At 43.7% G+C, this 23,460-nt stretch overlaps 2 protein-coding genes, 1 long non-coding RNA gene and 2 pseudogenes across 15 annotated transcripts in view; 3 read left to right on the plus strand and 2 right to left on the minus strand.

The window, feature by feature from the left end:
* LOC309621412 (mitochondrial import inner membrane translocase subunit Tim8 A pseudogene) overlaps nt 1-11,281 on the minus strand; it is a 65,906-nt pseudogene extending 54,625 nt beyond the window's left edge. Inside the window, exon 1 of the transcript XR_014249748.1 lies at nt 11,149-11,281. The product of XR_014249748.1 is annotated as a mitochondrial import inner membrane translocase subunit Tim8 A pseudogene (transcript). The remainder of the gene's footprint in view (nt 1-11,148) is intronic.
* The window catches only part of LOC309621411 (uncharacterized protein), a 402,030-nt gene that overhangs the window by 261,622 nt on the left and 116,948 nt on the right, over nt 1-23,460 (minus strand). For 6 of the 11 annotated variants that reach the window (XR_014239992.1, XR_014239993.1, XR_014239994.1 and 3 more), the window contains exons 4-8: nt 8,537-8,628; nt 8,296-8,356; nt 2,152-2,325; nt 1,948-1,994; nt 1,154-1,237 (exon numbers count right to left, since the gene is read on the minus strand). Coding sequence is in view for 5 of the 11 variants with exons in the window: in XM_082408906.1 (XP_082265032.1) it covers nt 1,987-1,994; nt 2,152-2,325; nt 8,296-8,356 (243 nt within the window). In the remaining 6 variants the exon portion in view is untranslated. Of the gene's footprint in view, nt 1-13; nt 1,238-1,947; nt 1,995-2,151; nt 2,326-6,824; nt 7,167-8,295; nt 8,357-8,536; nt 8,629-23,460 lie in introns of those variants that run through there. The other 5 variants (XM_082408907.1, XM_082408906.1, XM_082408910.1 and 2 more) reach the window with 5 other exon arrangements.
* The window catches only part of LOC309621418, a 157,858-nt gene that overhangs the window by 52,770 nt on the left and 81,628 nt on the right, over nt 1-23,460 (plus strand). The window lies entirely within an intron of this gene.
* LOC309621415 (RING finger protein 11-like) lies at nt 3,917-6,807 on the plus strand (annotated as a pseudogene). Its single transcript has 2 exons — nt 3,917-5,138; nt 5,353-6,807. The product of its transcript is annotated as an RING finger protein 11-like (transcript).
* LOC309621406 (uncharacterized protein C2orf78-like) lies at nt 8,373-21,704 on the plus strand (the record flags this gene model as incomplete). Its single annotated transcript, XM_082408905.1, has 4 exons — nt 8,373-8,382; nt 14,779-14,862; nt 17,761-18,510; nt 19,789-21,704. 4 exons carry the CDS (start codon nt 8,373-8,375, stop codon nt 21,702-21,704), a joined length of 2,760 nt encoding a protein of 919 aa, XP_082265031.1.

A 23,460-nucleotide genomic window follows, 5' to 3' on the forward strand; every position in this document is an offset into this window, starting at 1 on the left:
TTATGGTAAAATATACATAAAACAAAATTTATTATTTCAACCATTTTCAAGTATACAATTCAGTGACATTAAATACATTCACAATGCTGTGCAACCATCACCACTGTGCAAATTCAAAATAATTATGTCAAAAGATTGAGCAGGACATCAGAAAGATGGAGGCAGCAGCATAGCTTCTGAATCTCTCCAAACCCTTTCATGGAAGAAGATCAACTAAAACCAAACACCCATAGGTGGCATTTATCAGCATTTACCATTTCCAGAACTTTTCCACCATCCCAAACAGAGACTCTATAGCCACTAAACAATAACTTCCCATTCCCTCCTCGATCCATGTTCTTTCATCTTTCGCATTGTTTTTCCTAACATCTTTTAGCCCACTTTGAAATAATAGGTTACAGTTTTGATCTGTTTTGTGGACCTGTCTTTTCCAACTTGATTTTATTGTCTGAAGACATGCTATTCTGCTCCTTATTCTCTTTTTTCTTACACTACCTCTGTACGGGATTTGATCCCAATCCTTTTCTGTTACTGATTTTTGGATGAAAAAAGTTTTACAGCACTTTGAAAAGGTGGTGCGAGGCCATGTGGAAACATGTTCTTCATGGCTGTTTCATCAATGCTTCACTTATACTGCTTTGGAATAACTGTTTTCCAGGAGGCATAAACCAGTGGGCTTTACCATTGGACAGAGTGCAGAGAAAGGACCCCACGAAAGCTGATCACCTTAGCAGAAATGACTTAGTTATGATTTCACCCAAGATTGGTCACAAACCAGCCTGGGAAACTCAAGGCACCAGAGACAAGGCATAATGCCATCTTTCCTTCTCTCTGCCTCAGCTCTCAAGGATTGGTCACCTCCATGTTATTAGTAACTATTATTTGGTTTCTGTTCATAATTACTATCAGGAGACACAGCACTTAGGGGCCTAATTACACTGCCTAGCTACGCACCATTCTTCTTCATCTTGGCTTCCTGTCCACCAGCAGGAACCTGATTTAGTTTTGTTCTCCCTTCACCACAGCCCAGTAATTTTTGTGCATGACTCTCAGTCTCACCAGAATCTGTATCTCTCACTCTGCCCCAACATTCCACCCCATCATTCGCTCCCTGAAGTGTACTCTAGAAATTTCGGTCAACTGGATATTTTACCACTGTTCACCATCTCTTATGAAACCAGAAGACGAGCAGCTTTCTTATGGAATGACGGAGAACTTGTAAAGATAAAACACCAGTCTGCAGGAGAAAGGGAAGAAGAGAATGATGGAAATCGTTTCTGCAAAACTAGTTTTACATTACGTTTTGTTTGTTCCTGGTAAAGAAACTGAAATCTTCTAAACATTAAAAAAAAAATCTAAACCACTAAAGTCAATAATACAGGAATATAACTTTTGAAAAAAAGTTCTTTGGCTGCGCAGCATGTGGGATCTTAGCTCCCCAACCAGGGGTTGAACCCACGCCTGCTGCATTGGAAGCGCAGAGTCTTCACCACGGGACCACCAGGGAAGTCCCAGGAATATCACTTTTAAAGGAGAAGTTATAAACCCCTTGGTTCTATGAACTGGAGATTTTTAGTAAGAAGTCATGTATTTTAAATGACTTGGAGCTTTAAAGGAAGGAAGGAAGGAAGGGAGGAAGGAAAGAAGGAAGGAAGAAAAAGGGACTTCCTTGGTGGGGCAGTGGATATAATATCAAAAGTAAATTAATTAATTAAATAAATTTTAAAAAGAAAAAAAAAATGCTGAAATCCACTGACTAATTATTCAGGCTATTATATCTTGCTATTTCCAGATACATCCCTTTATAAACTTTTGGTAAAAGGTTATCGTATGTCAGAACAAATGAATTACAGACTTTTCTATTTTTCCAAAATTTGAGAAATTCCCTTACATTTCTCCCTTCAAATTTTATAACAAGGGAAAAGTAGTGACAACCCTTATACTTACATTCAATTGCATCATCTGGCCACATGCCTTCTACATCAATCAAATATCTACAAAACAACAAAATTCGAGTCATTTGTAAATAAAAAGGAAAGAAAATCAAGTTTTTGCAAAAAAAGGTCCAATTGTGCTTTACAAATACAGATAGAAAAATCCTAAGAAAATATCAGCATATCTAATCAATAATTATTAAAGCATGATATATACCATGACTACAAAAAGGCTTTATTCCGGAGTTTCCCTGGTGGCGCAGTGTTGAGAATCTGCCTGCCAATGCACGGGACACGGATTCGAGCTCTGGTCTGGGAAGATCGCACATGCCCCGGAGCGACTGGGTCCGTGAGCCACAACTACTGAGCCTGCGCGTCTGGAGCCCGTGCTCTGCAACAAGAGAGGCCGCGATAGTGAGAGGCCCGCCCACCGCGATGAACAGTGGCCCCCGCTTGCCGCAACTAGGGAAAGCGCTCGCATAGAAACAAAGACCCAACACAGCCAAAAAAAAAAAAAAAAAAAAAAAAAAAACAGGCTTTATTCCAAGGACCAAGGATGCAAGGATAACGCAACTTTAGAAAATCTATTAATATAGTTATTTACATTAATACAACAATTTAATCAATAAATGAAAGAGAATAAAATACAGGACCAAACTGGCAGATGTTAAAAAGTTATCTGATAACATACAACGGTCAGTTTCGGTCAAAATGCTTTGTACACTAAAAACAGGAGACTTAATATGACAAGAGTATTCATCAAGAACCAACAAATAACAAAAGACAAATTAGGACAAATATTAACATCATATCTAAAAAACCCTATCTAATCAACCACAGGAGCCAGAAACTTAGGAATCACCATCACTGACAGCTATTTCTCCCTCACCCTCATCCTCAACCCACCACCAGTGCTGACAATGATACTGCCTACATACCTCTAGAATCTGTCCACATCTTTCCACCAAAATGACCACCATACCCTGGTCCAAGCCACCATTATGCCCAATTTCTACACAAGTCTCCTAACTTGCTTCCTCGCTTCCACTCTTTCTCCCTGCAGTGTATTCTCCACTCGGTAGCAAAACGATAGGTTGAAAATGCAATTGGGTATGTTCCACACACTCACCTTCAACAAAAATAGTTCAATGGTTTTCTATTACTCTTCAAGTCTGAAACCTTAAACATAAGCCTGCACGATCGAGCTCCTACCCACACTTGCAGCTCCATTATAATGACATGCTCCCCCAACGGCCCCACCTTCCTGGCCAGTTCCTCCAACACAGCATATGCTTTCCTCTTAGAGGGTCTTTTGCTATTCCTTATGCTCAGAAATCTCTCCCCAACGTCCCTATCTGGTTAATACCTACTCATCCTTCAGATATCAGCTGAAACATCCCTAAACCTTCTCTAATCTCCATGATGAGATCAAATCCTCCCTAAAATATGCTCTCATGGTACCATGTCCCTCTCCTTGGCACCTGTCAGAGTTGTAATTCTACATGCAGAGTGTGATTCTTGAATAGCTATTCCCTCTCTGGACTGCTAGAATTCACAAAGGGCAGGCAGGTCAAGTCTCCTCACTCACAAAATTTCTCAAGTCTTTTTGCTAGCACCCAGCACAGTGCTTAAACATAACAGATGCTCAATACGTATTTCCTGCATGAACAACCATACATTGGTACAGTGTAGCAACACCCACAAAAAGCATAAGGGCATAAACTCCTTGATGCAGAAGTCCCATTCTGAGTGAAGTTAACTGAGACAAAGCATATATATTCAAAGATGTTCACACAGGAATGTTCATTACTTTGATGTTTTATAATATCAAAAACTTCTGACTTGTACATGTTCATCAGTAAGCAAAGGAACAATGCAGCCTTAAAAAAAAAAATAAACCGATCAACAAAGGATTAATCTCCAAAATATATCAATAGGTCATGCAGCTCACTATTAAAAACACAAACAACCCAATCAAAAAATGGGCTGAAGACCTAAATAGACATTTCTCCAAAGAAGACATACAGATGGCCAAGAAGCACACGAAAAGCTGCTCAACATCACTAATTATTAAAGAAATGCAAATCAAAACTACAATGAGGTATCACCTCACACCGCTTAGAATGGGCATCATCAGAAAATCTACAAACAGCAAATGCTGGAGAGGATGTGAGGAAAGGGAACCCTCTTGCACTGCTGGTGGGAATGTAAACTGATACAGCCACTATGGAGAACAGTATGCAGGTTCCTTAAAAACTAAAAATAGAATTACCATATGACCCAGTAATCCCACTACTGGGCATATACCCAGAGAAAACCATAATTCAAAAAGACATATGCACCCCAATGTTCACTGCAGCACTATTCACAATAGCTAGGTCACGGAAGCAACCTAAACGCCCATCGACAGGTGCACGGACAAAGAAGATGTGGTACGCATATACAATGGAATATTACTCAGCGATAAAAAAGAACGAACTTGGGTCATTTGTAGAGACGTGGATGGACCTCGAGACTGTCATACAGAGTGAAGTCAGTCAGAAAGAGAAAAACAAATATTATATATTAATGCATATATGTGGAATCTAGAAAAGTGGTACAGAAGAACCGGTTTGCAAGGCAGAAATAGAGACACAGATGTAGAGAACAAACGTATGGACATCAAGGGGGGAAAGCGGGGCAGGGCGGGGGTCGGTGGTGGTGAGATGAATTGGGAGATTGGGATTGACATATATACACTAATATGTATAAAATAGATAACTAATAAGAACCTGCTGTATAAAAAATAAATAAATTTTTTAAATTCAAAAATAAATAAATAAATAAACTAATTAAAAAAAAAAAAAAAAAAAAAAAAGAATGAGGTTGGGAGACTGTCAAAACAGCACACAGATCACACACTCAAGCCCCGGAAGATGGGGAACTGCCTTAAGTCCCCCACTTCGGATGACATCTCCCTGCCTCACAAGTCTCAATCCGACTGGGCTAGCTTTGGCAAGGGGACGGAGCTGGATCAGGAGCTGCTGCTGCCATATCTGGATCAAGTTCCAGTTTTGGTCTCTCATCCAACACCTAGTCAGACTCGCCTAGCACCTCAGCTGAGAGGAGCAAATTAGGATAGCTCAAAGAATAGGCCTCATACAGCATCAGCCTGAAGGAGTTTATGACCCTGGAAGAAATGGATCAGAAAAAAGGATCCGGGGGACTTCCCTGGTGGTGCAGCGGCTAAAGACTCCACACTCCCAACGCAGGGGGCCCGGGTTCGTTCCCCGGTCAGGGAACTAGATCCCACATGCATGCCGCAACTAAGAGTTTGCATGCCACAACTAAGGAGCCCACCGACTGCAATTAAGACCCGGCGCAACCAAATAAATGAATAAATAAAATAAAACAAATATTTAAAAAAAAGATCGGGGAGTGTGTGATCTGTATGATGCACTTTGTTTATGAGAACCCAATTTGATTTCTGCTGTGTATGCAGATCACCTGGGCTGTACAGATGACTGGCTGATGAGATCCTTCACGTGCCCCTCCTGCATGGAGACAGTTGATGCAGCACTGCTTTTGTCCTACGAGACTAACTGAGCCAGTGTCTCTCACCTGACTTCAAGTGAACCATCATTTTTGGTGGTTTTGATCTTTTGTGGTTGAGCCCAAAGAGCCAGGGATTAGGAATTAAGATCATGCATGAAAGTTTCCTAAAAATTCCTGAACGGCTGCAGATGTTGGGGAAAAGCACGTGATATTTTAGAAATTTAGGGGGAAAAAGGAGGATGGTATTTTTATGTAAAGCCTTCACCCAGTGTTGAAAAATATAATTGTTATTTAGATCTTGTTATTCCTCCAGTACATAGGAATTGTGTAAAGTGTTACAGCAGCTATATATGTTTCAACTGTGTGCCAAAGATTAGGATAAAGATAGTGGTTGTTTTTCCTAAGTGAGATAACTTTCTTCTTCCCCCTACCCAAATTCTTTTCTGAAGTTGCTGGCATTTGGGTCAAGGTTTTATGAAAAGCCACATTTTAGAACACTGGCACAAAAAAAGGAGTTTTAAGCTGGTTTGCATAGTTCTTTTTTTGTTTTAGAATAAACATAGAGCACTTATATTTTTTACTTTATAGGAACTCCACAAGTTAAGGTCCCATTGTTCTTTTGCTGTGATTGTTGTTACTATTGATGTTGCTGTTTTCTGTCTTTGCTGGTTCTTTCTAATCTACCATTTGTCATTATTGGCATATGATCATCTCAGGGTCACAAGATGGCTGCTGTAAAACCAAATATCATATTCTCACAAAACAAGGAGGAAGCAGAAAAAGAGCCCAAATGGTCATTTTCCTAATGCCTATTTATCTTTTCTCAGAGAAAAATATCATTCTCATAAGCACAATAACAGCCTTCCCTTAATTACTCATTTGCCAAAACAGACTGATATGACCATTCGTAAGACAATTCATGGCAAAGAGGGATATGATAATGATTGTCTTAGCCTAACAAGGATTTATCCACTCAAGCTGAATGCTTCACTCCTCAAAAAAGTCATAAAGCTCTATGAGCAAGGAAGAACTACTAAGTGACTGTTAAGTAAACCATCAGAATTGTTTGTCCAAGACCATACGATTCTTTCTTTCCACTGGAAATGGAATTCATTGCCTTAGGTCTTTTTCAATAGTGTACTATTACTGTTGGGGCTGGCTCTGTGCTTGAAAACCAGCTGAAAACCAGTTATAACCTGTTACAAGTGCTATATCTGTTTGCAGTTAAGAAATGCAGAATTCAAAGTGATCTCCTAGCTTGTAAGCCAACTGAGATTCACTGTCCCTCTTCTATAAAAAAAATGAGCTAATGTGTCCAGAAACTAACTCTAGTAAAGTGGGGTTTATTAACATTACCCTTTCTTATGAGTTTCGTCAAATTATTTTGGTTGTTAACATGGTGATAATTAAAAGTCAAGGTAAATTTTAAATATTAAGAATTCTGATGTATTGAGCTTGAATTATGCCACCATGCTTATGTAAAAATGAAAGTGGCACCATGGTTACACTGAGAAAAGTTTCTCAGTTGTAACCATTTTGATTTCTTCTTTCCTGTGACCTCCTTCCCTGTTGTCTTGAAGCACAGCAAAAGGATACTGCATGTCTTCTTACTGTAGTGCTGAGGTTATTGAAGTTATATAAAACACATCTCAGTCTCTTGTTTCTTGGAAGGAAAGTCCTGCTAGTTGACTGACAATTCTAAGCAGGGAGAATTAAGAGAAATGTGTTTCATGTTTTGCACACAAATGAAGAATTTGTATAATCACGACTTCACAGCTGTGATCTCAAAAAAGAAGGAATTTCTCTCTTTCTATTTTTCTTGCAATTAACGTAAGAACACTCTAAATCTCTAAGTTTCTGAAGCGTTAGTAGAGATGGTCTAGTAAAGATGTAGTTGTAATGTTTTACCCATTTAGCATGTGTTTATTTTTCCTTATGTACTCCAAGGTGACATATTTGTTCAGCTCAGTGATATTACAGCTAAAACAATCATTCATTAGTAAAAGGAGAAGCAATCTCAACCTAACAAATCAGAAGTGTTTCTTATTATTTTATACTGAGTTGAATATTTGACTCTTAACACTTTTTGCTACATACAAAACACAAGTCTCTTGAAGGGTTCCTCATAAGTGCATTATACAAGGATTTAGTATGTCCTAAGCACTTAAAGATTTGACATTCAACTGTAGTAGTATCCATGTTGGTTACTTTTCTTACGAGCCCCATGATGAGTTGGAGAAACACTGAAAGAATTAAGAGTATCAGGTTCTATTAAATTGTTACATGTATCTTGCTTAAGTTTGTGCTCATTTATTTATATCCAACTACATAAAGCAAATTTGGAGGAAAAAAAAGAATAATAAATAAATAAGAATGAGGTCTCCAAATATTGTCAGACGAAGATGTCCTCCATATATTAAATTATAAACCAGAATGTCTAAAACACTATACCATTAAATCACAGGTACAGTCAGTTCTGTATATCCAACGGTTCCATAACCTGCAGATATGGAAGCCCGACTGTACTACACCATTTTACATACGGGACTTGAGCATCCGAGGATTTTCGGATCCATGGGGAGTCCTAAAACCAATCCCCCTGCAGATACCAAGGGACCATTGTATATGCTTATATCTGCATTTTTTACGTCTGAAAAAATATGTGCTAAATTATTACTGGTGGTAACATCTGAGTAGGGGGCAAAATTGCCTTCCACTTCATACACTTCTCTGACTGCATTTTTTGCATTCAGCTTACATTAGCTTACATTACTATTGTAAACAGAACAATTTAAACATGCTCTGCCTCTTGGGGTTGGCAACTCACCTGCACATGAGGTAGCCAGTCCTGTTGAAACCATGGGTACAGTGGACACCAAGAAGTCTGTCTAGAAAACAGGGAATATGGAATTAAGTAAGCGAAGTAGATACACTAAAAACGAGTTATACAATTTTCTGAAGAGTAGCCTTTATTAGTTACCACAACACTACCACTATCCTGAAAAGGAAAAACTCTGAAGAAAAGAGTGTTTTTGCAGGAACGTACTATAAAGAATTAACTACTATACAGTCAAAATTCATTGTCTCTGGGAAATTTTGCATAGCCTCCAATCAGATGCAATAGTGTGGACTGGAGAATGCCCATCAGGAACTGATCTGACTATAGAAAAAGGGAGTGGAAAAAAAAAACAGGCTATCAGAAGAACAGAATTTGTTTTTGAGTGAAACAAATGGAATGCCTTCACTTTTAATGCTCAATATTAAAAAGAACAAACGGTTTCTGAAGGGCTCTTGGGGTCCCCAAAGCACTTCCATTCCTTCTCTCCTTCACTGCTCCTCACACGCCACGGGTCTATGTGCCTGGGGAGTTCTCGGGTTAAGTAGCACCGTTCTTATTTCACAATGAAAAAGTAAGGCTTGAGAACGTAAGCCCAAGCTGCAGAGCAGGCAAACAGAAAAAAGACTAGAATCGAGTCTCAGATTTTTCCAACGATGCCACAGTATTTTGTGGTCCAGGACTTAAAAAAAATTATATGAGAGAGTAAATAAAAAACAACAACATGTAGCTGATCTCTGCAAAAGCTATGTCTGTGACTAGGTGGTGTCTGGCATTCGTCATCTCCTGCCTGGAATACTACCGCCCTACAATTCTAACAATCTCTTCTATTTCAACTGATCCTCCACATGGAAGATGTTCTCTCTCTAAAATATAAACTTGGCTGGATTGCTCTGTTGCTTAAAAATCTGTTGTAGCAATGCAACTTCCCTAACACGAAGCGTCTGCAACTTCTCCAGAGTCTCTGCCCCTGCCGTCAGTTCGGCATCGGCTACTGGTACCCCTTTCCAGACACTCATGGGTAGTGCCTACCTTTACCAACATTCTAGCACGACTATGTTACCTGGAGTTACGGACCACAGCCAGATCTCCACTTCAGCTGCTTCCTATCCAGGTGTTCTTGAGTGGGACATCACAGCAAGCACTGAAAAGAATTCTTCTTCACTCGGAGACTTTACTCTGGCACTCACTGACCGGCATACAGCTGCTTCCTCCATGTTTCTGGCAGCCCAGTATGATAAAACTTCAGACGCCAAGAACATGGTCCCTCTACATCCATCGCTTTCTGCCAGCCTTGCTCAGGGAACACCATCTCAGATTCCAAATCAGGGGCAGAGCCACCTGTCACTTACCTACCAGGAAGGAAGCCAGGTATATTACTATAACCAAGGCACACTGGGGTCTTTACTATATGGAGAACTTGGCTCCTGCCCGCAATCCTATGGCTCTGTGTCATACACAGGAAGTAGGGCCTCTGTGCAACCAGAAATGGGAATGGGACTGAAGGAGATTCAGCCCACAAATATCCGACCACCAGCTTCCACCTCTGCAATCTGCCACCCTGTGTCTGCTCAACGCATCACAGAAACAAGTTTTCAAGGTGAGTACACAAACGGCAGAGAAAGTTGAAGAATGAGGTCGGCATTCAAAAATGGGGTCAAATCGACAGCTGGGAAGGGGTGTAGAGACAGGTAGAATTTAGATCCTGAGCCTTTAATAACCACTACCTTCTCTCAGTGCTCTCTGTTTTTAGACTCTATGTAAGAACACCTAGGGCTTCCCTGGTGGCGCCGTGGTTAAGAATCCGCCTGCCAATGCAATGCGGGGGACACGGGTTCGAGCCCTGGTCTGGGAAGATCCCACATGCCGTGGAGCAACTAAGCCCATGTGCCACAACGACTGACCCTGCATCCTAGAGCCCGTGAGCCGCAACTACCGAAGCCCACGCGCCTAGAGCGCATGCTCCGCAACAAGAGACGCCACCGCGAGGAGAAGCCCGCACACCACAACCAAGAGTAGACCCCGCTAGCCGCCAACTAGAGAAAGCCCGTGCACAGCAATGAGAGACGCAGTGCAGCCAAAAAAATAAATACGTAGAATAAATAAGTTCAAACAATAAATAAATACATAAACATAAATTACAAAAAAAAGAACACCTAATGCAGGTGGGAAGGTGGGAGGGCCACCGTAGAGGTCATCTATGCTACATGTACAAGAACCCCGAGAGCACACCAATCGGTACCACACTTTTCACTGCTGTAGCCGATCGTTCCCCCTGTACTGCCACACTGTAGCACTCCCTTCCCTCATCTACTGCTATAGTCTCTTCGGAAGGTGTTTCAGAACTCTTGTTATGAGAGTGCCAGTTGAACTGTCCTCACTTCCTTCATTTATACCAGGATTGAAGACCTTGTGGTCCGAGATCCTGTCCAGAGAGCAAGCAGGCTAAGGCTCTGTCTTTGTTGATGTATTTCATCAGAAAGGGCTCTACCCCCTCTCCTAGTTCATGGTGTGAAGTGTTCTTGGCCTCTCGGGAAAGTGGGGAGAATGGAAAGGACCCTATATGAGAATGCTAGGCTCTGTAAAACATTTCAGGTTTTTAAAAATAAGACTCATTTTGTATTGGACTGACAACAGTCCTATGAAATACAAAGAAAGCCGAGAATCAGTGACAGGAAAGGATCACCAGTAAGAACTACAGCAGTCACCGCTTACCTCGTAGCATAGGGCACTGTCCGTGATCCTTAAGAAGAGTTAGTAGAAATGCCTTGCCCATCTTGCCCCTGAACCCCTTGAAAGGTACACGACTGCTGTGTTGGTGTTTAGGGGGAGCATCTCACTTACCAGGGACTGACTTCTCCCTTGATTCCTCTGTAGTGATGGAGACTTCCCCGCTGATGAAAAATTCCCTGGGATTGCAACCTCCAAGCCAGACAGCTTTCCTATGGAATGACAGAGAACTTGTCAAGGTGAAACACCAGTCTGCGGGAGAAAGGGAGGAAGAGAATGATGGAAATCGTTTCTGGGAAACTATTCTTACATTATGTGTTGTTTGTTCCCGGTAAATAAACTGAAATCTTCTTAACAGTAAAACAAAATCTAAACCACTAAAGCCAATAATACAGGAGTATAACTTTTGAAAAAAATTTCTTTGGCTGCGCAGCATGTGGGATCTTAGCTCCCCAACCAGGGATTGAACCCACGCCTGCTGCATTGGAAGCGCAGAGTCTTCACCACGGGACCACCGGGGAAGTCCCAGGACTATCACTTTTAAAGGAGAAGGTACAAACCCCTCGGTTCTATGAACTGGAGATTTTTAGTAAGAAGTCAATATATTTGTTGTTAGGCTCATTTTATGTTAGGCTGTCTCCCTGCACAGGATGCAGGCGCCTTGAGGATGGAAGTCATATCCCTCTATAGTACGTCCCTCTTCTTTCTGCTTTGCAGTTTGCTGCTCCACTTGCTCAACCCCACCTAGTAATAACCTATACTTCCCTTGTTCCTGTTTTCCCATCTGGAAAACAGACAAAAGGCAACCAAACAACGCAAAGGTCTCAACAAATAAGGGATATCCAAAACCAGAGATGGCCAGAACTTCTGTACCCCTGATGAAATAGTCCTCATACAAAACCTGATAATCAAATTCCTTAATGCTAGGAATCACAGTGAAAAATAGTATCTGAACTGACTTCTGTCAGATGAGTGAGAACTAAGGTTAATTCAGTGTATCTGAAGCATAGAAAGTGAGGGCAAAAGTGGCACAAGATGGGGCTAGAGAAGCAGAGAGGATTCTAGACCACGCAGAGTCTTAAAGGCCAACAGTGTGTTTTCTATTCTCAAAACAATGCTTGTGAGCGATGTTTATGAGCAACGTTCCAACTTGCTTTGAAGGTTTCTTGTGTGAAGAGTGGATTGGAAGGAAACAAGATATATGGACACCAGTTAGGACCTAATCGCAACAGACAGGCAAGTTCAGTATTAGGAAGTTGAGGAAGAGCTGGCTGACAGATTCCAAAGAAATTCAGGAGATGAACTGAAGCGGGCTTAATGGGGTAGGAGATGGAGGAAAGGAAGGTCTTAGGGAATTCAAGGGTTTACTGCACACATGAGCAAAGTCTCAAAATTAATCATTTGAACGTACAGAGGCGGATCTCCCAAATGACACCGGTTAGGAAGCAACGGTACGCCCTTTAGAATTCCTAGAGACAACACAAATCAACTGTTTCGATGGAAAATTCGGCGGGACTCTTGATTTCCATGGGAATACAGAGAAAAGAGACACTGATCTGGCTTGCAGGTATATTTAGGAAGTTGTTAGCCGGACATCACCTACTAGTATCATGTAAGTAGGCCGTCCGAAGTAGGAAGCTTAGGGGAAAAACCTGGAGGAAAACTTAAAAGCTTAAGCCACACCTCTACACTACACCACCTTTCACAATTTCTTCTCAGATAAGCATCATCCCCATCAGTGAAGAAACTCGTTCGTACCTCATAATAGGAAAAACAGGCCTAAAGATTCAATGTGTGTCTTGGGAGGTCCCATCTATGCGATATCTTCCTGGGACCAGAAAAGGCCCCAGGAAGATCCATCTCTGCACCCCTGAAAGCTTACCACCAAGGAAAATGACTAGGTCCATAGATTTCCTCCCTCAAACCAGCTTACCTCACACATAGATCATTAGCAACTCCGCCCTTACTCACATTATCACAGTCACAAGAGTGGTTAGGGAGAAAAGCACTAACCAGGGGAACTAAAACAGAGGCAATCCAGGCCAAGCTGGGCTGGTGGCAGATATCTTGCTCCTTACGCTCGGGTGCATAATGCGACTCACCACAGTGCCTTTTTCACAGACCCTTTTGAACGTTTCTCCACAGAATCCAACAGCTCAAGTTAGTTCATGACGCTTCAAGGTCAACAATCGTCAAGAGAAAAACATGCAATATGTCTTACAATGTTGGATTCCTTACAAACAGGACAAGGAGATAACCATGTAGACAAAACCAGAGCATTTGAAAACATCTGTATTCTACAAACACACCAGTGAATGCTATAAATAAGGTACTATGACATAAAACAAAATGAAAACTAGATGTGAGACTGTTCTCTTCAGTGTACAGACTTCATGGCAGTTGCTGCACACTATCTAGCTACTTAGATCTTTAACTCTCTGTTCTGTTAATACCAAATGAGGCCCAAGTGTGTCAACCTGTTTCCCACAGAAACCAAAAAGTCTACATGCATCTCTTTTCTCCTGTGCCCTTTCACCTTACCTGCTCCCAATTCTCCACCAACGTCCTCCTCTTTCTCTAATTATTCTCCTCTTCATTTTGCTTGGCCTTGCCCCCAAGCATGCAAGACAGAGAGTCCTAGAGGTCCAAGATTCTAGAGTGGCTGTTTGCAAGGCGGAGGAGATTACAGTAACTGCCACACTGTATATACTTCTGTGCAAAGAAAAAGGGACAGTGTTCAGAATGTCTCTCACATATAACAAGAGCTGGAGATGGCAGGATACCTGTGTGGCCCAAGGAACTAGAGCTAGCAAATTATGGGCCAAACAATTGCAACCAAAGGCTGGAAGAGGAAAGGTCTGCAACCAGCTCTGTCTCCTAGCTCTCTGGTATTTGCTGCCAACGGGCAGAGTCTATTTCGTGAAGCATCAAGCACTGAAAAGAAGACTCCTGCTGCTGGAAGGTGACAGGAAGTAACGTCCAATGCAAGATCAAGGCTTGTCCTCGAAGCAATGCCCATAATGGAAGAAAAAAAAAAAAGAGAAAGCGGAAGAGAAATGTTAAGTCGCAAGTCCAACCTGGCCCCCAGCCTAGCCCAGCCCAAGGAAGGTAGGAGTCAAGGAGAAGAAACTAAAAGAGAAGAGCCTTGGACCACAACATTCTCCACAAGGTACACTCAACAAACTTCACCCTACTCTTGAACCAAGTTACAAAGAGAGCTTCTTAATCCCTACTTTGGCTCCTTAAAAGCTGCTATCAGTTCACTCATTAGACACATATGATTTCAGAACAACTGTAATAGTTCAAACTAGATGGCTCTTTCCTTCCTAAGGATTATTAATTAAAGAAGATCTATATAGCTCTAAGTATATGATACATAAAATAGAATACTCTGTAGAATATAAGTAACTCTTAGTTCAGTGTATTAATGAACGTCTGTAAGAAATGTTGCAATGATTTCCCTAATGGAAGAGCCTGGGGGAGGTAAATCTGTCTTCTAGGATTTCCTCCCCAGAGCTCAGAAACTCAGGTGTTGTTTTAGCTCTCCTACACTCTCTTCACCCAAGCCCGCCTTCCTGTTGGGGATCGGACCTCCCTATTGGCTCTCTCATACCTTTCAACTGCCTGCTTTGTGACATCACTCTCCTACCAAACCTACTACCACTTGGTAGAGTCTTGGGGTTTCCGTGGAGCTGTTTGGACCAGTAACCAGTGACCTCTGTACTGGACACGTGCGCCGTTCAGCTGCAGCCACTCAGACATCCTCTAGTGTTGTCTCCTCATCCCTTGTACCTGCAGTGGATGCTTCCTCTTCTCTGACCATGTCAGGTAAGAAAAGAAACTTTGGAAAGTTTTGCGTTCGATTTCTTTTGCCCCTAAATTGAGTAGGAGATTCAAAATAGCATGGAATAATGAGGGAAAGTATTGAACTACACGTCTGGAGACCTAATTTCACTTTTGACTTTGACGTTTACTATCTGTGTGACTTTGGACAAATCACTGGCTGTCTCACAAAGCCTGTTGCTTTCCTTAACTGTTACGTTAGGATACCACGTTGGGTTGATCACTCTGATCCCCTTCTTTTCCAGTATTGAGCCTTAAAGGGTACCCATGTAGAAAACGAAATCAGACACTTCTCAAGAGTGTTTCAACAGAAACATAGAAAAGCCAGGGGACATAGAAAACTAGCAATATATACCAAGATGTTTCATCTCTAATGGTCTCCCTCCACTAGGATTTCGACTAGTTGAAAAGAGAGAATAGGGAGAGAGGATGGAGAGTACTGGGCTCTACAGGGAGGCACAGAGTCGAGCGTAAGGAAGTTTAGGATGGTTTTCATTAGCACAGGCCAACAGGCACCAAGAGATGGGAGAAAATGTAAGAATGAAGAGGGAAAGCATAGAGGAGCTCTCAAGAAAAACGGAGTTTGCAATGGAATGCTGATGGGAACCAAAGATTTTCAATTAAAGCAGAAACAGCACAGAGGGAAACCTGCTCAGAGCAGGGCAAAACCAAGTTGATGGTAGCAAACCCTTACATTAACAGACTAAGAAGGAAAGTAAGGCCAGAACAGGGGATCACCAGGAAAGGCAGCTTATCAGAAAAGTCATACTCCGTTTTCTTTCTTTTATTGCCTCTCTGAATACAGTTGGCCACTTGACAGTTTTGAATATAAACATTTTAGAAATACGTTTTAGAAATGATGCCTCCTATAAACAAGCAACCACAGTGGTTATCTAGGGGGCTGCTTTTCAGTGTTTTATTCTTTCTAATTTTTAAACTAGGTAGACATTTCACCAATTCAACATTTTAAGTGATATCTTCTAAATTGAATCAGAAGGACTATTTTCCTTGGTGTGATATGTAGGTTCTAAGGCAAGGCTGCTTTTCATTTTTACAGTTATTTCCTTCCTAACACAGAGAGCACATTGATCAACAGCCATCGTTCGCTTGTAGATCTTAGCTACCGAAGAAGAAGAAGAAGAAGAAGAAAAAGTCAAGCCCCACATCTCTAATTCCCCCCACTTAGGGAATTCCCTGGCGGTCCAGTGCTTAGGACTCGGTGCTTTCACGGCCAGGGCCACGCGGCGCGGCCAAAGAAACAAAACAAACAAACATCCACATTTATCGAAAACCATATTGTGGAGTCCTGTGGATTTTCTTACATTTGAAAATCTTTTTTAATTGGATTCTAGGCATGATGGTTTTTTGAGGTTTTGGGATGCCATCTTCTTGGATGCTGAAGATGATTCTAATCTAAGTTCTAGGATAAATCCAAAAACCTTCCTGATACATTTTAAGCTTCCTTTCTGCTTATTATATAAGCTATATTCATTGAAATATATATTTCTCCTAGGCTTAATACCTCTTACTTGCTGGGTAAAAATATGAAGGAGCACAATAATGAAACTCTTTTACACTTATTATTTTGCTGTCTGCTTCGTACCGGTTTTCATTGAAATACTTGTCTATATGTGTTGTGGCTACCTATACATGCACATTTATTGCATTCTGTTGCTTGTTATGCATTTTTTACTGACATACCTTCTCTGTCTGTATGCATTGGCTAGGAATTCATTCACCTCTATCACCTCCATCGTGTTTTCTGGTTAATAGTATTCACTAAAATAGAGTGGGCAAAATTCACTTTCATAATATTGCATGGATAGTACAGAATGCCATTTGTTAGTAAATTCATTAGGCTTCGATACTTGCCACATACCCCAGTTTTCATTAATATCTATGGATTTCTTTTTCGTTAACGTAATATGCTTGTCATGATTTTTCTTTGTCTTTCTAGAACTTATTGTATCTTCCTCCATATAAATCATACGCAATAGATCAGCTTATTCATCTATTAATTATTACTGCTATTATTATTGGTGGTGGTGTTATAACCACTTTACAGGTGAGGAATCTGAAGTAATCAGATAACTCTTCCCTTTCCAAAAGCACTTAAGAAATCCACTTTCGGGTAATCATTTTGAGGTAGGATGAGAAACCAGGCTTGAAGAGGGCAAAAATGACTCTTTCAATTCACCAGTTGGACTGAGCTGTACGTCACCTCTAGGTAATAGCGTGGGAACTGCACAAGCAAAGGGAGACACTGAAGACGACAATGGTAACAGCCGTACTGTTTTCTAATGGACAAAAAAAATGCCTATATTATAAGTTCTATTTCTCCTGCTTTCTGGCAGTATCATGCTCAGAGTGGAGTCCTGGCAAGGAAGTCAGGATACTTAGGTTCTGAAACCTGGTAATGATACTAACATAATGAGAGAACTTGAACAAGTCAACCCGACCTCTCTGAGCCTCAGTTTCCTTACTCACGAAATGAGACTGAGAACATCGAAGTTCTCTAAGGGCCTCCTAGTTCTAAAATGCTTCCAGTCTAGGAAATAGCATAGAAGTCAATACGAGTGCAGGCTGAAGGGAAAGACAGGGCAGGGAGAAGGTTGCTTCCAGCCTAGAGAACAATCTCTGAACCACACCACTTGGCTCTTCTGCCCGTCTGTGCCCAAGATGGGAGCACAGGCAGTTAATAGAGAAGAGTGGAAAACTGCTCAGTCCTTACAGCCATCATTAACTGTCTGATTTTGGGTTTCTCAGGAAGTAGTGATAGTAGAGGTGTCCTGATAGCAAGAACCTTCAGATGATGCCGTTCCTCAAACGTAGTGAGAATTTCTCAACCTCCCTGAGTTTTTCATGACCCTCTTGTTCTTACAGAAAATTTCCAACATCCATCTCTACTTGGAACTCTAAATTCTCTGCAGCATTCTCCTCCTGTGGTGAGCAATGCAACTTCCCTAACACGAAGTGTCTGCAACTTCTCCAGAGTCTCTGCCCCTGCCGTCAGTTCGGCATCGGCTACTGGTACCCCTTTCCAGACACTCATGGGTAGTGCCTACCTTTACCAACATTCTAGCACGACTATGTTATCTGGAGTTACTGACCACAGCCAGATCTCCACTTCAGCTGCTTCCTATCCAGGTGTTCTTGAGTGGGACATCACAGCAAGCACTGAAAAGAATTCTTCTTCACTCGGAGACTTTACTCTGGCACTCACTGACCGCCACACAGCTGCCTCCTCCATGTTTCTGGCAGCCCAGTATGATAAAACTTCAGACGCCAAGAACATGGTCCCTCTACATCCATCGCTTTCTGCCAGCCTTGCTCAGGGAACACCATCTCAGATTCCAAATCAGGGGCAGAGCCGCCTGTCACTTCCCTGCCAGGACGGAAGCCAGGTATATTACTATAACCAAGGCACACTGGGGTCTTTACTGTATGGAGAACTTGGCTCCTGCCCGCAATCCTACGGCTCGGCGTCATACACAGGAAGTCGGGCCTCTGGGCAACCAGAAATGGGAATGGGACTGAAGGAGATTCAGCCCACAAATATCCGACCACCAGCTTCCACCTCTGCAGTCTGCCACCCTGTGTCTGCTCAACGCATCACAGAAACAAGTTTTCAAGGTGAGTATAACAAACGCCAGAGAAAGTTGAAGAATGAGGTCGGCATTCAAAAATGGGGTCAAATCGACAGCTGGGAAGGGGTGTAGAGGCAGGTAGAATTTAGATCCTGAGCCTTTAATAACCACTACCTTCGCTCAGTGCCCTCTGTTTTTAGACTCTATATGAGAACACCTAGGGCTTCCCTGGTGGCGCCGTGGTTAAGAATCCGCCTGCCAATGCAATGCGGGGGACACGGGTTCGAGCCCTGGTCTGCGAAGATCCCACATGCCGTGCAGCAACTAAGCGCATGTGCCACAACGACGGAGCCTGCATTCTAGAGCCCGTGAGCCTCAACTACCGAAGCCCACGTGCCTACAGCCCATGCTCCGCAACAAGAGAAGCCACCGCGATGAGAAGCCCGCACACCGCAACCGAGAGTAGCCCCCGCTAGCCGCCAACTAGAGAAAGCCCGTGCACAGCAATGAGAGACCCAGTGCAGCCAAAAAAATAAATACGTAGAATAAATAAGTTCAAACAGTAAATAAATACATAAACATAAATTACAAAAAAAAGAACACCTAATGCAGGTGGGAAGGTGGGAGGGCCACTGTAGAGGTCATCTATGCTACATGTACAAGAACGCCGAGAGCACACCAATCGGTACCACACTTTTCACTGCTGTAGCCGATCGTTCCCCCTGTACTGCCACACTGTAGCACTCCCTTCCCTCATCTACTGCTATAGTCTCTTCGGAAGGTGTTTCAGAACTCTTGTTATGTGAGTGCCAGTTGAACTGTCCTCACTTCCTTCATTTATACCAGGATTGAAGACCTTGTGGTCCGAGATCCTGTCCAGAGAGCAAGCAGGCTAAGACTCTGTCTTTGTTGATGTATTTCATCAGCAAGGGCTCTACCCCCTCTCCTAGTTCATGGTGTGACGTGTTCTTGGCCTCTCGGGAAAGTGGGGAGAATGGAAAGGACCCTATATGAGAATGCTAGGCTTTGTAAAACATTTCAGGTTTTTAAAAATAAGACTCATTTTGTATTGGACTTATAACAGTCCTATGAAATACAAAGCGAGCCGAGAATCAGCGACAGGAAAGGCTCACCAGTAAGAATTACAACAGTCACCGCTTACCTCGTAGCATAGGGCACTGTCCGTGATCCTTAAGAAGAGTTAGTAGAAATGCCTTGCCCATCTTGCCCCTGAACCCCTTGAAAGGTACACGACTGCTGTGTTGGTGTTTAGGGGGAGCATCTCACTTACCAGGGACTGACTTCTCCCTTGATCCCTTTGTAGGGATGGAGACCTCCCCCCTGGTGATGAAAAATTCCCTGGGATTGCAACCTCCAAGCCAGACGTTTTGTGTGACACAAAGTCAAGAACTCCCCAAGTCCTGCAGTAGCAGAAACAGCCACATACTTGAGAGTAACCCACCATCTGAACTTGGGGACATTTCAGTGACAGCTCCAGTCCAGAGTGCCAGGCGTCTCCTGGCCCTGCCTCCAGCTCCAAGCCAGGGACAAATAGAGAGTAAGCACGTGGATGATATCAAAACCAAGCTTTCAAAGCCTCTGGATGCCTACCAGATCCCAACAGAGAACCAAGATCCTCCACTACTCCCTTTAGGAATCCCTGATATTCACCAGCCGCTGGCCTGCACCGATCCCCTCAGCCAAGAGGAGCAGCCTGGTTCTGAAAATGCTGATCTGGGAGAGAACAGCCGGAGTCGTCAGGACCTAGGGACACTTGAAAATGGGATTGAACCTAGCAGTGGTCTTGCAGACATTACTACACTGGCGGAGGATATTCACCTTCCCCAGCTCTTTAATCCTTTGAAAGATCTTGATCAATCCCAAGGTCCCAACGTGATCAAAGCTAAAGACACCAGAGCCATTAAGGTGAATCAGGTGCAGGAAAAGCCAAGTGTCATAAAGGTTCCCTCTGATCAACCCAGGAAGAACAAACAGAAAGCCTCTGAGCCTATCAGTGGCGCTCCCAAGGCCAAAATCCAGCCAAAGAATCCAGAGTGCCCGTTAGGGGGAGAAGTGGTTACATGCCACGCTGCAGTCAGTGACAGGGCTCCTGTGAACACGGCCAAGCACTCTCAAGGCAAACCTCAGAAAGCTGCATCCAGAAAGATCAGCAAAACTAAGAGCCACGGGCAGGAAAAGACCAAAAGGACCAGAGGGAGAAACAAGGCTGAGGAGAACAAGCAGTCAGGGAACAAAGTCAAGGCAGAAGAGAAGCCAGCAATCCCCCACACGAAGCGAAAGGAACACCAAACTGAGCTTCTCCAACAGAGCTTTCAAAAGCCTCGAACCTCCCTTGGCGTGCGCATGCTGGAGTCTGTGAAGGTTCTTCATGCGCTGGGGAAGAAGAATGAGACGAAAACTGGGCTCTCTTCCTGTCGGCTCTTGGGAAAGTCAAGCAACCCCAAAGACCCCCAGCCACCCCCAGCTATCCAGCCATGGCGGCATACCCCACGTGAGGGGAAGGGTCCTGAGAAAACGCAAGTCCAAGCCCAGAAACCAGACAGCAGTGCTGAAACAGAGTGTCCGTCTCCAGCCCAGTATGAGCGGCCTCCTCCTGGGAAGGTCAAGTTGATACCTCTGCCTTTTTCTGCCTGGGACAAGCCTCAAGCTCGACCCGCTCCTCGGAGGCCACAGTCTCTGGCCTCACATCGGCCTGCTGGGGCTTACCGTGCCCAGCCTGGTTCTACTGACTCAGCTCAACCTGCTGCAGCCAATTCATCCCAGCCAGCTCCTGCCTCTTTGCCAGGCCCCGCCAAACCAGCTCAGCCAACTGTGACCAACCCAACCCAACCGGCTTGGCCCAACCATACCCAGCCTCGTGTCCCTCAGTCTGCTGCTCCTAGGCCTGCACCCTCCAAAACTTCATCTGGCGCTCCTCTCCAGCGGGAGCCTGTTCCCCCTGCTGTGAATAAGCGCCAGTCCCCACCCAAGCTCCAAACCCACTTTCTACTCCAAGACTTCAGCAAGCAACGAGTTCCATGGAGGGAACCCAACGTGCCTGAGCCAGTCATGTCAAAGCCCATCGAACAAGAGCAGAGGCCAGAGCGAGAGGCCATGAAGAGGCGGGCTCAACAACAACGGGAGAATGCTGCCAGATACACCTCTTCGGGCAAGCTGCAATTTTTCACCGAGAGGGAAAACGAAATGGAAATTGCCGACTACTACGGATACGTCAAGTGAGAGCTGCTAGGATTCTTGGTGCCACCTTGGCTACCAGCTGTTCTTCCATACACAGGTAAGACAGGTATAGAACTGAATAAGTAAATGGAATACAATTAATAGACGAGTAACAAACCTTTCGAATTTTCAGATGCTGCTAACTGGGGCGTGAGAAAGGAAGGACTGAAAGTTGGATGGGAGAATGAAGGAAAGGGGTAAAAACTGAGCAAAGAGGAAGGAACTTGGCCCAGGGCTAGGAAGGCCAAAAGAGACGTATGGATTTAGGAAAGGAAGCAGGAGCGAGGATGAAATGGCAGAAGTAAAAAGCAGGGTCAGAGGTCTGGGTTGAAAGAACACAATTGGAGTAGAGTTGAAGGTGACAGAAGATGAGTCTAGGTTTACTAGGAGAAATAGAAAAAGTCTCTCGGGGACGCTGGCCTTAAGTCTCACAACCACCAGATAGGTATTTCAGAAAACAAGAGGTTCAGGACACATCTCTGAAAGGTCTGAGTTGCCTTATTCAGGTGTGACTGTAGTGGGGGAATAGGGAAATCTACCAGAGAAGTGGCTAGGGCTCAGAGTTATCCTAGGGGCAGCTGACGACAGGGGCAGAGCCAAGGGAACTGCTGGATCAGGAGGCCCACGAACAAAGCAGGGGCATAGCCGCCTGTCACTTCCCTGCCAGGAAGGAAGCCAGGTATATTACTATAACCAAGGCACACTGGGGTCTTTACTGTATGGAGAACTTGGCTCCTGCCCGCAATCCTACGGCTCGGCGTCACACACAGGAAGTAGGGCCTCTGGGCAACCAGAAATGGGAATGGGACTGAAGGAGATTCAGCCCACAAATATCCGACCACCAGCTTCCACCTCTGCAATCTGCCACCCTGTGTCTGCTCAACGCATCACAGAAACAAGTTTTCAAGGTGAGTATACAGACGGCAGAGAAAAGTTGAACAATGAGGTCAGCATTCAAAAATGGGGTCAAATCGACAGCTGGGAAGGGGTGTAGAGACAGGTAGAATTTAGATCCTGAGCCTTTAATAACCACTACCTTCTCTCAGTGCTCTCTGTTTTTAGACTCTATATGAGAACACCTAGGGCTTCCCTGGTGGCGCCTGCCAATGCAGGGGACACGGGTTCGAGCCCTGGTCTGCGAAGATCCCACATGCCGTGCAGCAACTAAGCGCATGTGCCACAACGACGGAGCCTGCATTCTAGAGCCCGTGAGCCTCAACTACCGAAGCCCACGTGCCTACAGCCCATGCTCCGCAACAAGAGAAGCCACCGCGATGAGATGCCCGCACACCGCAACCGAGAGTAGCCCCCGCTAGCCGCCAACTAGAGAAAGCCCGTGCACAGCAATGAGAGACCCAGTGCAGCCAAAAAAATAAATACGTAGAATAAATAAGTTCAAACAGTAAATAAATACATAAACATAAATTACAAAAAAAAAGAACACCTAATGCAGGTGGGAAGGTGGGAGGGCCACTGTAGAGGTCATCTATGCTACATGTACAAGAACCCCGAGAGCACACCAATCGGTACCACACTTTTCACTGCTGTAGCCGATCATTCCCCCTGTACTGCCACACTGTAGCACTCCCTTCCCTCATCTACTGCTATAGTCTCTTTGGAAGGTGTTTCCGAACTCTTGTTATCAGAGTGCCAGTTGAACTGTCCTCACTTCCTTCATTTATACCAGGATTGAAGACCTTGTGGTCCGAGATCCTGTCCAGAGAGCAAGCAGGCTAAGGCTCTGTCTTTGTTGATGTAT

This window comes from Balaenoptera borealis (genome assembly GCF_965194805.1).
Source record: "Balaenoptera borealis genome assembly, contig: HAP1_SCAFFOLD_419, whole genome shotgun sequence".
Lineage (NCBI taxonomy): Eukaryota > Metazoa > Chordata > Mammalia > Artiodactyla > Balaenopteridae > Balaenoptera > Balaenoptera borealis.